This window comes from Phoca vitulina, unplaced genomic scaffold (genome assembly GCF_004348235.1).
Source record: "Phoca vitulina isolate PV1807 unplaced genomic scaffold, GSC_HSeal_1.0 scaffold15, whole genome shotgun sequence".
Taxonomy (NCBI): domain Eukaryota; kingdom Metazoa; phylum Chordata; class Mammalia; order Carnivora; family Phocidae; genus Phoca; species Phoca vitulina.
In genome coordinates this window covers 25,391,453-25,403,945 of record NW_022589718.1, presented here as the reverse complement: position 1 = coordinate 25,403,945, position 12,493 = coordinate 25,391,453, and the positions used below count along the sequence as shown (strand labels likewise).

Sequence of the window (12,493 nt, the reverse complement as noted above, 5' to 3'; positions counted from 1 at the left end):
CACAGTTCGCTCTGCCTTTGTAGATCACGATCTAAACAGATGACATGAACGCTCTGAAAACCGACTAGGGACACAGAGATTGGAGGTCTCTATAAATAAAAGCACCTAAAATATGAAAAGCTATTTCCCTTTTTACAATAAAAGTATCTCCTGAAACGTAACATTCTTTCTCTATGTAAAATGTGGTTACGGCACATTTTCTCTATTTGCATCAATCGAAATAGGAAAGGAAATCTGTTGCAAGATAGAAGAGAGAACACTCCTACATACCTTTTTTGCACTTATCTCTATAGACATGTTTTCACCTGCTTCAATTTCGTAAGTGTCTGACCTGTACCGAAGAACAAACCGTCAATATCTTGCACCTATTTTTTTTTTCACGTCTTGTATAAGTCGCTCATCCAATATTAAAACAAGCTCACTTTCTTTTTTTTTTTTTTAAAGGTTTTTTTTTTTGTTTTTTTTTTTTTAAGATTTTATTTATTTATTTGACAGAGAGAGAGAGCACAAGTAGGGGGAGCAGCAGGCCGAGGGAGAGGGAGAAGCAGGCTCCTTGCTGAGCGGGGAGCCTGATGTGGGGCTCGATCCCAGGACCCTGGGATCATGACCTGAGCCGAAGGCAGACGCTTAACGACTGAGCCACCCAGGCGCCCCACAAGCTCACTTTCATGAGGCGATTTCCCACTTGTCCTGGGCGGGCCTGCCACCCTCCCAGAGTTATGGGTCATCTCCCACATCTTCCCACGCCCATGCCACATCAGTTTACTCTTGGCAGGCAAGTAGGCACCCCATTACTGCACCACCTTGTGGTCATGCCCCAGAACTGCACTTTCCCCCACGTTACCAATCCCGGCTATATATATGGCTCATCATTTGAAATAAAAGCTTATCCACAGACACCAGCCCCATCATTAGGGGATATAAAAGGGAAGTCCTTCTTCTTCCCTTTGAAAAGGAAAAAAAAAAAAAACAACCCTAAATTTCCGATGAGAGATGAGAGTTCATTTTTCCACTCAATTCAACATTCATTTAACGCCAACTTGTACACCATGCATTCAGAACGCAGGGGGCCCCCTGAAGGTGGCAGCATACCAGGGAGAGAAGACTGGCAGTTTAGAAAGATGGCACTGAAAGGTGTGGGGTGGGCGGGCCAGAGGGGAGAGAGCGGTTCTGGAAACAAGGGACAGCAGGCCCCTGCTGCAGGAACGTGGCGAGAGGAACAGGTGGCCAGACCGTGGCAGGGGCATGGAGAGGACAAACAGGACTGGTCAGAGCAGAGAAGCTACCAGGAGTGACTCCTAGGGGACAGCAGGACCATTAATCTAGAGAATCTCAAAGCAGCTTGCTGACACTGGGTGACAGAGGAAAGGACTGAGCTTGGTTTTGCCTTTGTTGAATCTGAGGTGCCTGTGGGCATCTAGGGACATATGGCCAATCTGCAGGACATGGTGGGCCCCGGAGAAAGGCTAGGCAGGACAGACAGACTCGGGGCGCAGTGGCATCTGGGTAGCTAACACCATGAGAGTAACACGGGGGGCGGGTGGAGAGGAGAGAGCCGAGAGCAGCATCACCTGTGCACATAAAGAGGGGAGAGGGGAAGGAGATCAAGGAACAAAGACCCAAACATCCCTGGTGAGGATCTGGACCTAGAGGCTGATGCCCCTGTGAGTCCTGGGAAATGCTGCTCTCTCTCGTCCCTGCTGCCCCGACTCCCCTTCGTGTCCATATAAATGGATGAAAGACCTAAATGGGAGACCTGAAACCATCAAAATCCTAGAGAACACAGGCAGTAACCTCTTTGACATTGGCCGTAGCAACTTCTTACTAGGTATCTCTCCTGAGGCAAGGGAAACAAAAGCAAGGGCCTTCATCAAGACAAAAAGCTTCCTCACAGGGAAGGAAACAATCAACAAAACTAAAAGGCAACCTACTGAGTGGGAGAAGATATTTGCAAATGACATATCTGATAAAGGGTTAGTATCCTAAATATATAAGGAACTTGCAAGGGGCGCCTGGGTGGCTCAGTTGTTTAAGCATCATGATCCCGGGGTCCTGGGATTGAGCCCTGCATCAGGCTCCCTGCTCAGTGGGGAGCCTCTTCTCCCTCTCCCTCTGCCCCCCACCCCCCCCCCCCGCTCACTTGCTCTCTCTCTCAAATAAATAAAATCTTTAAAAACTTTCATTTCTTAAAAAAAAACTTACAAAACTCAACACCCAAAAGGCACACAATCCAATTAAAAAATGGGCAGAAGACTTGAACAGACATTTCTCGAAAGAAGACATCCAAATGGCCAAGAGACACATGAAAAGATGCTCACCACCACTTACCATCAGGGAAATGCAAATCAAAACTACGAGGTATCACCTTACACCTGTCAGAATGACTAAAATCAATGATAAAAGAAACAACAGGTGTTGGTGAGGATGTGGAGAAAGGGAACCCTCATGCACTGTTGGTGGGAATGCAAACTGGCGCAGCCACTCTGGAAAACAGTATGGAGCTTCCTCAAAAAATTAAACAGCAAATTGCACTACTGGGTATTTACCCAAAGAATACAAAAACACTAATTCAAAGGGATACATGCATCCCGATGTTTACAGCAGCATTATTTACAATAGCCAAATTGTGGAAACAGCCCAAGTGTCCATCGACTGATGAATGGATAAAGTGGTGTATATATATACAATAGGATGTTATTCAGCCATCAAAAAAAAAAAAATGAAATCTTGCCATTTGCAATGATGTGGATGGAGCTAGAGAGTATTATGCTAAGTGAAGTCAGTCAGAGAAAAACAAATACCATATGATTTCACTCATATGAAATTTAAGAAACAAAACAAAGGAGCAAAGGGAAAAAAAAAAAAGAGCAGAGGGCAAACCAAGAAACAAACTCTTAACTACAGAGAACAAACTGATGGCTCCCAGCGGGGAGGAGGGTGGGGGGATGGGTGAAATAGGTGATGGGATTAAGCAGTGCACCTGTGATGAGAACCCGGCAATTAGTATTAAAATAAAAACTTTAGTACATGTGCTGCTCGAAACTTAAAAAAAAAAAAAGCTTCTCCCTCCCTCCCTTTACCTCAAAGCTAAAACCCCCTTCACAAGCATGTTTTCTAGGATAGTCTGCTGTCAATTATAACTACTTTGGGGCTTTTTAGATTAAATTGGACTGTTATAACTGAGGTAGAACTGACATATATTAGTTTCAGGTGTACAACGTGATCATTTGCTACTGTACACATTGCAAAATGATCTCCACAATAAGTCCAGTTAACATCTGTCACCATACAGAGCTACAAAACTTGTTTTTCTTGTGACGAGAACTGTTCAGATCTACTCTCTTCGCAACTTTCAGACATACAACACAGTATTAGCTGCAGTCATCCTGCCGTAATACATGCCCAGAACTGTTTTCTAGGACTGGAAATATGCACTATAATTAGTTACTATAAGTGTGTTATTTTCTGAGAACAAGTTTTCATTACCAGTTCTCTTGAGGAAAAACCGAAGTTGGCTCCGAAGATGTCTAGAAAGCTTTAGTTTTATAAGCTTCTATCTTAGAGAGCTTCTCAGAAATCCCATTGACCATGAATAAACGACTGCTTGAAATGTAACCGTACCCTTTCTCCACTTCTTTTCCTTGAGGAGTTGAGGGGATGGATGACCCGCTGTATTCGGAGAATTCTTCTTCATCAGCATATATAGCAGTGCTGTGTAAAGGAGGGTCTACAAAAGATTATTTAAAAAAAAAAAAAAAGCCACTTCAGAAGTCTGGCGGCTTGGGCAGTGTCTATGCCCTTTACCAGGGCAAGCTCAGTCTGAACGACTCACCACCACACAGGCGACTTACTCCCCAAATGCTTTTGAGCTCACACCTCAACACTAAGAAATTTAAACCGTTTCACTAGTACATACATGGACATTTATCAGTTATAACCTGTATTACTGTATTTACATACTATGTGGGAATTTTTTAATGAGCTAAAAGAAATCTAAATAGGAAGCCTGGCATTCTCTGTTCTCACCCGATGGAGCGTCACGGCTCTACGTGAGAGACCACTGCTGGGAAAGGCACAGAAAGGACTCAGTAAAGGAGGACATTCCTACCCGCTCAGGTCAATTGGGACCTCAGCACGCCAGGCCAGGCTGCTGGCTGACAGGGGGAGCTTGGGGGAGGGCGGGGGGCGGCCAGGGATTGCTGCAGGGTGCCTGGTAAGAGCCAAGCAACCATTGCTTCATGCTGAAATTTTAGCATGGTGGTGTAGATTTAAAAGACAGGTGTTCAAATAAACAGCTGCTTAAACGATGAACATTATCAATGCACGATTTTAAAGTTAGTAGTATATTCTGTGTTGCCCTCAACCAAGCAAAGGGATTTGTTTACAACTGCAAATAACAAAGAATAAAAGAAATAAACCAATCCTGAATCTCCATAGGTAACCAGTCATCCAAACTGGACTCTCACATAAAGAGAGAGATAACCCAATTTTAATAAGATAAATAATCCGATTTAAAAATGGGTAAATGATCTGAATAGATAGCTCTTAAAAAGATACACAAATGGCTAATAAGCACATAAAAGGATGTTCAAGATCATTAGCCACTGGGGAAATACAATTCAAAACCAAAATGAGGTACCATTTTCCATCCACTGGGATGGCTATCATCAGAAAAAACCCAAGGGAGGATGTGGAGAAACTAGAACCCTCATGGACTGCTAGTTGGAAATGTAACGGGAATGTTGCAGCCTCAATGGAAAACGGCATAACGAGGCCTCAAAAAAGTGAACACAGGATCCAGCAACCCTACTTCTGCATCTGTACCCTGAAGTGAAAGCGGGGACTCAAACAGATGATCGTACGTCCGTGTTTACGGCAGCGTTATTCACAGTCATCAAACGTGGAAGCAACCCCAGTGTCCATGGACAGATGAATGGATAACACAGAGGATGGAATACGATTCAGTTTTCAAAAGGAAATTCAGACACGTGCTACAACACGGACGGACTTTGAAGACATACCGCTAACTGGGGAAAAAAAAAAAAGGCATGAAAGGAAAAATACTGTAAGAATCCTCTCATACGAAGTATCTAGAGTAGTCAAATTGCAAGAGCCAACAAGTTGGGCTGGGAGGCGTGGACAATGAGGAGCTACTGTCTGGCGGGCAGACTCTCAGGTAGGGGCAAACGGGAAGGTTCTGGAGGTAGACAGTGAGGAGAGCTGCACAACGGCGTGCTGATGTCACAGAACTGTACTCTTACAAGTGGTGAAAACGGTCAATTTCACGGTCTGTAGAGGTTACCACACAAACACAATGAGACAGCACTTCACGCTCATGGCCAGAATCAGACAGTCAGGTGACAGCAAGGGCTGACCAAGCTGCGGGGAGACTGGGGCCTCGTGCATCGCTGGGTGGGGGGCGGCTGCTCGGTAAAGCAGTTCCGCAAAACGGTGACGGGGCACGACCATACGACTTAGCAGCTTCCCCCTCAGGTATGGACCCAAGAGAAATGAAGACACAGGTCCGGACAAAAACTTGTATATGAACGTTCACGGCAGGGTAACTCAGACTGGGCCCACAGGGGAAATGACCCTGTACGTCGACTGCTGAGTGGAGAACAAAGTGAGGTATATTCAAACAATGGATTCCTGAGCTAAAGCGTTTTTAGGAATGAAGCACATCGACACGTGCTACAATACATACGGCCCTTGAAACTACTGCGCTGAATGAAAGAAGCCAGTCACAAACGAACAGTGTATGACCACTCCATTTACAGGAGCAGGCACACCCATGGTCAGGAAGGAGGTGGAAGGTTGCCAGGGGCTGGGGGTGGGGGACGGAGGGGTGAGGAGGGACTGCTAATGGGTACAGAGTTTCCTGCTGGGTGATGAAAAGGTTCTGGAATACACAGTGGTGATGGTCGTACAATTCTGTGACTACACGAAAGTACCACTGAAGTGTACACTTGGGGCGCCTGGGTGGCTCCGTCGGTTAAGCAGCTGCCTTTGGCTCGGGTCGTAATTCCAGGGTCCTGGGATCGAGCCCCGCATCGGGCTCCCTGCTCACTGGTGAACCTGCTTCTCCCTCTCCCACTCCCCCTGCTTGTGTTCCCTCTCTCACTGTGTCTCTCTCTGTCAAATAAATAAATAAAATCTTAAAAAAAAAAAAGAATTGTACACTTGAAAACGGGGAATTTTTTGGTAAGTGAATTACATTTCAATTAAAAAATTTATGTGGGGGCACCCCAGGGGGCTCAGTTGGTTAAGCGTCCGACTCGTGATTTCGGCTCAGGTCATGATCTCAGGGTCGTGAGATCGAGCTCCGTGCTGGGTGTGGAGGTGCTTAAGATTCTCTCTCTCCCTCTCCCTCTGCCCCTCTCCTCCCTCCCCCTCTCTAAAAAATAATAAAATTAAAAAAAAAATTATGGGGTTTCTTTTGGATTCAGATCTTTTACATTTAAATTTCCTTTAAATAAGTAATTAAAACATTTTAATAAAGCCATAACAAAAGATGTATTCTGGTAATGCTTATCTTACAAAACGTACAATATTCTTTTATTAACAAAAGACTAGACTAGAAGATATTAGAGACCAAATTAAAAATATGTCAGAGGGTACAGGTTTTCAAAATGCCCTTTAAACTTATTCCAGCAACAATGTCTGATCACTGCTGATCTCAAAGCACCTGGCACTTTCGTGGAGTGGCCAGTGAGGACCCAGCCAGAAGCAGGCCCAGCTGGACAACTCACATACTCCTGGTCAACTGGGTACCAGCCCTGTTTTCCTCACATTCCAAGGAACACAGGTGAAGCTCTCCCCCGGCTCTCCTGAAGGAACCTCTGACTCAGTGTATTAAGGAAAAGGGAAAATTACCCCTCTTCTCCTCCCTAAATTAAAGCCCCTTACTGAATGACTCTATTCGTGGTATGGAGTGAGAAACACAGTTCATACTCTTCTTGTTACAGAGTACTGTAACGGGTGTCCTGATCGGACTGGCTTGTTGACAAATGCTACTAGAAGAGTTCCACCCCGATAAATGTTTAACAGAGTTCTTAGTTCCAACGTACCTAGAAGTGAGGAAAATTAACTCAAATTATCAAGTACTCCCCCAAACACTATAGTCATATGCAGACATTGGGTTTTTATATTTGAAGATATTTCCATATTTTTATCAATAACTAGCCTAAAGCTTTTAGGATAAACTACTTTAAAATTTTTAGGATAAAGACTTAAAATACTAACCAAAGATTTCGTAAGGTTCTTCATCTTTCTCATTTTCACCCAGTCTGCCGATGCTGGAGATAACAGAATTATCAGGAAAATGAAATACGTCAGTGGGCTTCTGCTTTGGGCCGGCTTTCTAAAAGTAGACAAAGTCAAAGTCATTGAATTGGCGCTAACAAGCAGGAACATTATAAAGCCGATTTATTTAGCAAGGACAATTCCGCTATTCGTGCTGCCGAATGAAATGATCCTTCACACTGGCTGCGGGACGAGGCACAGACCCCTTTGACAAACCAAGGCCAGGACTGGCGAACTTTTCTGGAAGGGACCAGACAGCAACTACATTAGCCTTTGCATCTGTTGCAACCACTCAGCCGCTACCGACTGAAAGCAGACAGCAACAATGCAGAAAGAGTAAACATGGCTGGGTTGCAATAACACTTTATTTACGAATACGGAAATCTGCATTTCAGAACATTTTCCCCTATCGTGAGATGTTCTTCTTTTGACTTTATTTCAACCATTTAAAAATGTAAAAATCATTCTTAGTCCAAAAAACAGGGGGCAGGCAAGATTTGGCCTCTGGGTCATAGTCTGCCGACTCCTGATCTCGGGAGAGCTCTGGGCCCTCTCTCCAGAAATACGCCCATACACCTGAAAGTTCATAAGGATACGGGGCGGGGGGAGCTCCCAACCAAAGGAGAGAGACAAAGGTTTATGGTTCCATATACTAACAAGCCCCATGAAGTTTGCTGCCCTAAATCCTCATGAATAGACCAAAACATACAGAAAATGAGAAAAACTTCCATTATAACTCTGGAAAATGAGGAAGGGTGCCATTAACAGATGAGAAAGTATGAGAAAATTCTGGAAGATATAAAGAAGATGGAATAAACTGAACAACAAAAAACAAAACTTTCCCATTTATAGACCTTCCATCTCCCTGAGGCAAACTGGCCTCCGGCATACAGCCGCCTTCGAGGGAAGAGGTCGGGAGAGCTGAAAAATCCTCCTCGGGCACTCCGGACTTCCTTCCGGCTACGGCAGGCTGGGAGCGGGGCTGAAGAACTTGGAGAAACCCACGCCAGGTACGCTGGATGTCAGCCACCGAGGGCAGAGAGCTGAGAGAAACCCATCCAGAGAACAAGCACGCTAGGGCAGTGTGGGAGCCCAGAGCTGAGCGCAACCTTTGCAGAGGTGTCCCAGGCCTTCCCGCAGGACAAGAAGGGGGTTAGGGCAGCAGGTGGAGAGAGCTCACAGGACAGGAGGGCAGGGCAGAGAGCAGACAAAACCCCCCACTCCCTGCACCCTGAAAGCAGCCACTCTCAGACGTCATTAATGTAGGTTTCCACTGCCAAGTGGATGAGCCACTGGAAAATAATATGAAATGAGCTATGGAGAGTGCTGAAGAAATATACCCGCCTTTAACGTACATTTATTTTAAGACCCTAAAGAGAAACTATAATGTGGACTAAATCAATAGCATGACATCATAAACAATTGTGGGAAACAAATGGAGAAGTGGTTAAGTGAAAAAAGCAAAATACAGAGAGTTGTACACATTTTTATAGGATATCAATTATCCAACTGGAAAAAAAACCAAAAAACAAAACGGAGGCCCAGAAAAAAAGATTCAAAATGTTAACAGTGGTCATTTCTTCCAATATACTGGCAAAGGTGGGAGGAAAAGGAATATGCTTTTCATCACAATAAAACACTGAGTTTACCCAGTGAAATCTATGAGATTCGAAGCTTCCCACGAAACATGTTATTTCATATCATCAATTACGAGAGAATCACATTAAAATACGAAGATAACTTACATCTTTTGTGGAATGTGTTCTTCCTACAGCGTTCTTTGAAGATCTCACACTATTAAACAGCAAAAACACACACAGGAGGAAATATTTAAAATAACTGGGGAAGCACCCTATAACTTGCAACCCTAAGCATTTTTTCTCCCCAAATTATATTCCTTGTTAGTTGCACGAATAGTGTGCACCCAGTGCAAGTCAGGTTATGGCCAAATCCTTTCAGAAAACAGAACCTGTATCTCACACATATTTTTTACAGGTCAAATCAGATCACCGGTGTAGAAAGTCGCACACCTCTCTCCCTCAGAGACACAGACACTCTTCATCCTGCTGTTATCCTCGGCCCTGAGGACAAGTCAACAGCAGCGACTGACCGTTTCTGCAGAACTGAGCAAAAGGGAGGTCCACTGGCATTTAAAAAGCACCTGACACCCGTTCCACCCCATGCCTGGCTCTTGCACATACATTTTCTCATTTGGCTCTCACAGTCCTATAAAGCAGAAGCGAAGCCCATGTTGCAGATGTCAATTCACCCGAAGCAGCACACAGCCAAGGAGAAGCCTGCATTAAAACGTGCACCAGTTCAAATCCAGCTTCCCTCCTTCCGCCCCTTCATGCCCCTCCACTGGACATTAGGATGAAAGGATAAAGTTGTACATCTTCAAGCTTAAAGTAAACAAGATGTAAAAACAGGGACTAAAATACAAACTGGAAATGAGAGTGGCAGGAAATATTATCGCCAGTGAATGTGTATCGAGTATCCTTTGTGCACCAGGCATTGTACTAGGGGCACTGGGAATGCTCTGGGAAATTCCATCCTCAGCCCCTGACTTTACAACACGCCATGCAGACACCCGTTTGTGGGTAGCAAAATCAGCTTAGTGTGTCTGAATCCCTATTTGAGTAATGTTGTATTTGATATAATTTCAAACTTACAGAAAAATCACAAGTGTAAGAACATTCGGTATATCCTTCACCCAGGTTCACCAATTGTTTCCATTTTGTCTCATATGCTTTCTCTGTGTACATGTAAACGACAGACACCATGCACCTTTACCCCTAAATAGTTCAGTGTGTCTCTCCTAAGCAAGAGAGTATATTGCATCGTCATGGTACAATTTCCAAATTAAGAAAAGTAACACTGATATGATTATATAATCTACAGTCTATATCCAAATTTCATCCGTTGCGCCATCATGTCCTTTAAAAATTTCTTTCTGCGTTTTCAAAAAGGAAATACAAAAGAATATAAAATGTAAGATTGCACTGGACATTGTATCTGCATAAACTCTTTCTTGTTCTACACGTGTGTAGTGCACATTTATGTACAGTGATGTAAAAATATCATTATTGTGAATCACAAACAAAAAAGTTGAACTCCTCAGAGCAGCGGTTTTCAAACTTCTGGCATCAGAATCACCTGGAGGGCTTCAAACCCAGATGGCTTGGCCCCAGCCCCAGAGTTTCTGATTCAGTAAGCCCAGGATGGGATCTGAGATTTTGCATTTCTAACAAATGCAAGGAACCACACCTTAAGAACCTCTGCTCTACTGGATTCTCAGCTCCCAAGAAGAAGATAGAACAGGTCTTCATTTTATGGCATTTATGATTCTAGGGTTTCAGAAAAGTGACTTATCCACGGTCATACAGCCAAGGAACAGAAATAGGACTAAAACCCAGATCGCCTAACTTCTTATCCTCCTCCCCACTGGCTCCTGCCTCCTCTGTGCTTAAGAAAAAGTCAGGTTTCCTCCTTACCTTAGCGTAGGAGCAAGGTGAGGTTTCTGAAAGACAGAAACCTCTGTGATACCATATGTAAGATTTTTGGTATATGTGCCGCAGTGCGCTTTAGGGGGAGGGGTGAACAGATTTCAGGAGTCTCAAAGGCAAGAATGTTACATGTATACACACACACACACACACATATGGAGAGAGAGGGCGAAAAATGGGGAAGGGGAAGTCAGGGGACAGAAACAAAAGCTACCTGGCCTATCAGAATAAGCTTAACTCTTGTCAGGTGATGTTAAGGCCCATATTCTTTCCCCATCCTCCCCTCCACTGGGAGAGTCTTCCGTTCTTCCCCACCAGCCACAGAGTCTAGTCTGTTTATTCCACCTGCCTGCTCCGCCCTGCTCCAGCCTTTCCCCGCCCTATACTCTGCTTGGCTCACCTTCCACAGTCAGCTCGCATCTAAAATGCCACCTCCTCCAGGCAGTCTTCCCACCGTCCTGGAGAACTCCTGGATTTGTATGACCCTGTGTACCCACTGTGGCAAGCCGAGACCCTTTAGTGCTCAAGACACTGCCAGTGGGCAAGATGTCAATGAATCCATTAAAAATAACATTTTGGAGAGCGGTTTGGCAGCCTATAATGCATGCCCTTTTTGATAAACAAATAAAAACCAAGTGCCTGACCCATCCTGGAGCGCCTCTTTTAAAAAATAACAAGCGGCAGCTTGGTCTCCCAGCTGGAGATTCGGTTCAGCTTTAAGGTCTGTGTTACAAAACCACCAGGGTCTTGAAAATAAGAATACTTACTCCCAGCCGGAGTGCAAACGTTTCTAGAATGTAATGTGTGGCAAGCAGCAGGTAATCGATGCGTTATTTATTGGATATTTTGTTTCAAAATATTTTGAGTCTACTTTAGACTACACCCGCCCACGCAAAGCTAGCATTAGCAAACGTTCTTTTCCACCCTCCAGGCACAGGGTTCAGCTGTTAACTCCTTTAAATCTTGCGGCAACCCTAGGTAGTCGGGATAATTATTCCCATTTTACAGGTGGAAACCGAGGCCCTAAGCGAGTTCCACAGTGGCAGAGCCAGGGAGCGTCGCTGCGCAGCACGAACAGCTCCGAGAGGCACAAACACCGCAGTAGAGGAACGAGATAAAACCTGTTCCCAGCCCGCGTCCCCCCGGGCCGCACAACTTACCCGCCCGGCCCCGGGCACCGCACCCGCCGCGGCGGAGCCATCCGAATCCACCGCTCTCCCCGCAGTCTGAGCCCGGAAAGCTCCCGCCAAACCCCGCGCCGCTCCGAGCAGCCAATCGGGACAGAGCACGCTCGCCTGCCCCCAAGCCCCTCCCCGGACCTTGAGCGCCAGAGGGCCCGGGGCTCCTCCCCGTCCTGGAGCGCGAGAGAAAACCCGGACTGGAATTCTGGGAAAGCTGGAGTCCACGCCTTACAACCAATTGCTGATGGTCTCTGAGACGTCAGCAGTTTGCCGGGCTTTTCTTCCCACCCGCGTTCCGCGCCAGTTTTCCAAAGCTCCGCAGTTCCTTAACCGCGTGGACCCGCCCACGGGGCGGGGAAGGGGAGGAGCCGGAGCTGAAAAGAGGTGGTGCGGTCGCTCTGTGGACCGGATCCAAATCCGGGTAGGAGCTCCTGGTGCTTAGGCTTAGAGCAATGCATCGCAAAAAGGCAGGATTTGACTCCGCTGCTGCCCTCAACCAGCTGT

At 45.5% G+C, this 12,493-nt stretch overlaps 1 protein-coding gene across 1 annotated transcript in view; it reads right to left on the bottom strand.

Annotated features, from left to right (window-relative positions):
- The window catches only part of CENPU (centromere protein U), a 35,440-nt gene extending 23,392 nt beyond the window's left edge, over positions 1–12,048 (bottom strand). Inside the window, exons 1-5 of the mRNA XM_032413793.1 lie at positions 11,969–12,048; positions 9,048–9,096; positions 7,243–7,360; positions 3,622–3,727; positions 271–331 (exon numbers count right to left, since the gene is read on the bottom strand). Of these exons, the coding sequence (XP_032269684.1) occupies positions 271–331; positions 3,622–3,727; positions 7,243–7,360; positions 9,048–9,096; positions 11,969–12,009 (375 nt within the window). The 5' untranslated portion in view covers positions 12,010–12,048. The remainder of the gene's footprint in view (positions 1–270; positions 332–3,621; positions 3,728–7,242; positions 7,361–9,047; positions 9,097–11,968) is intronic.
- Between the last annotated feature and the right edge of the window lie 445 nt (positions 12,049–12,493).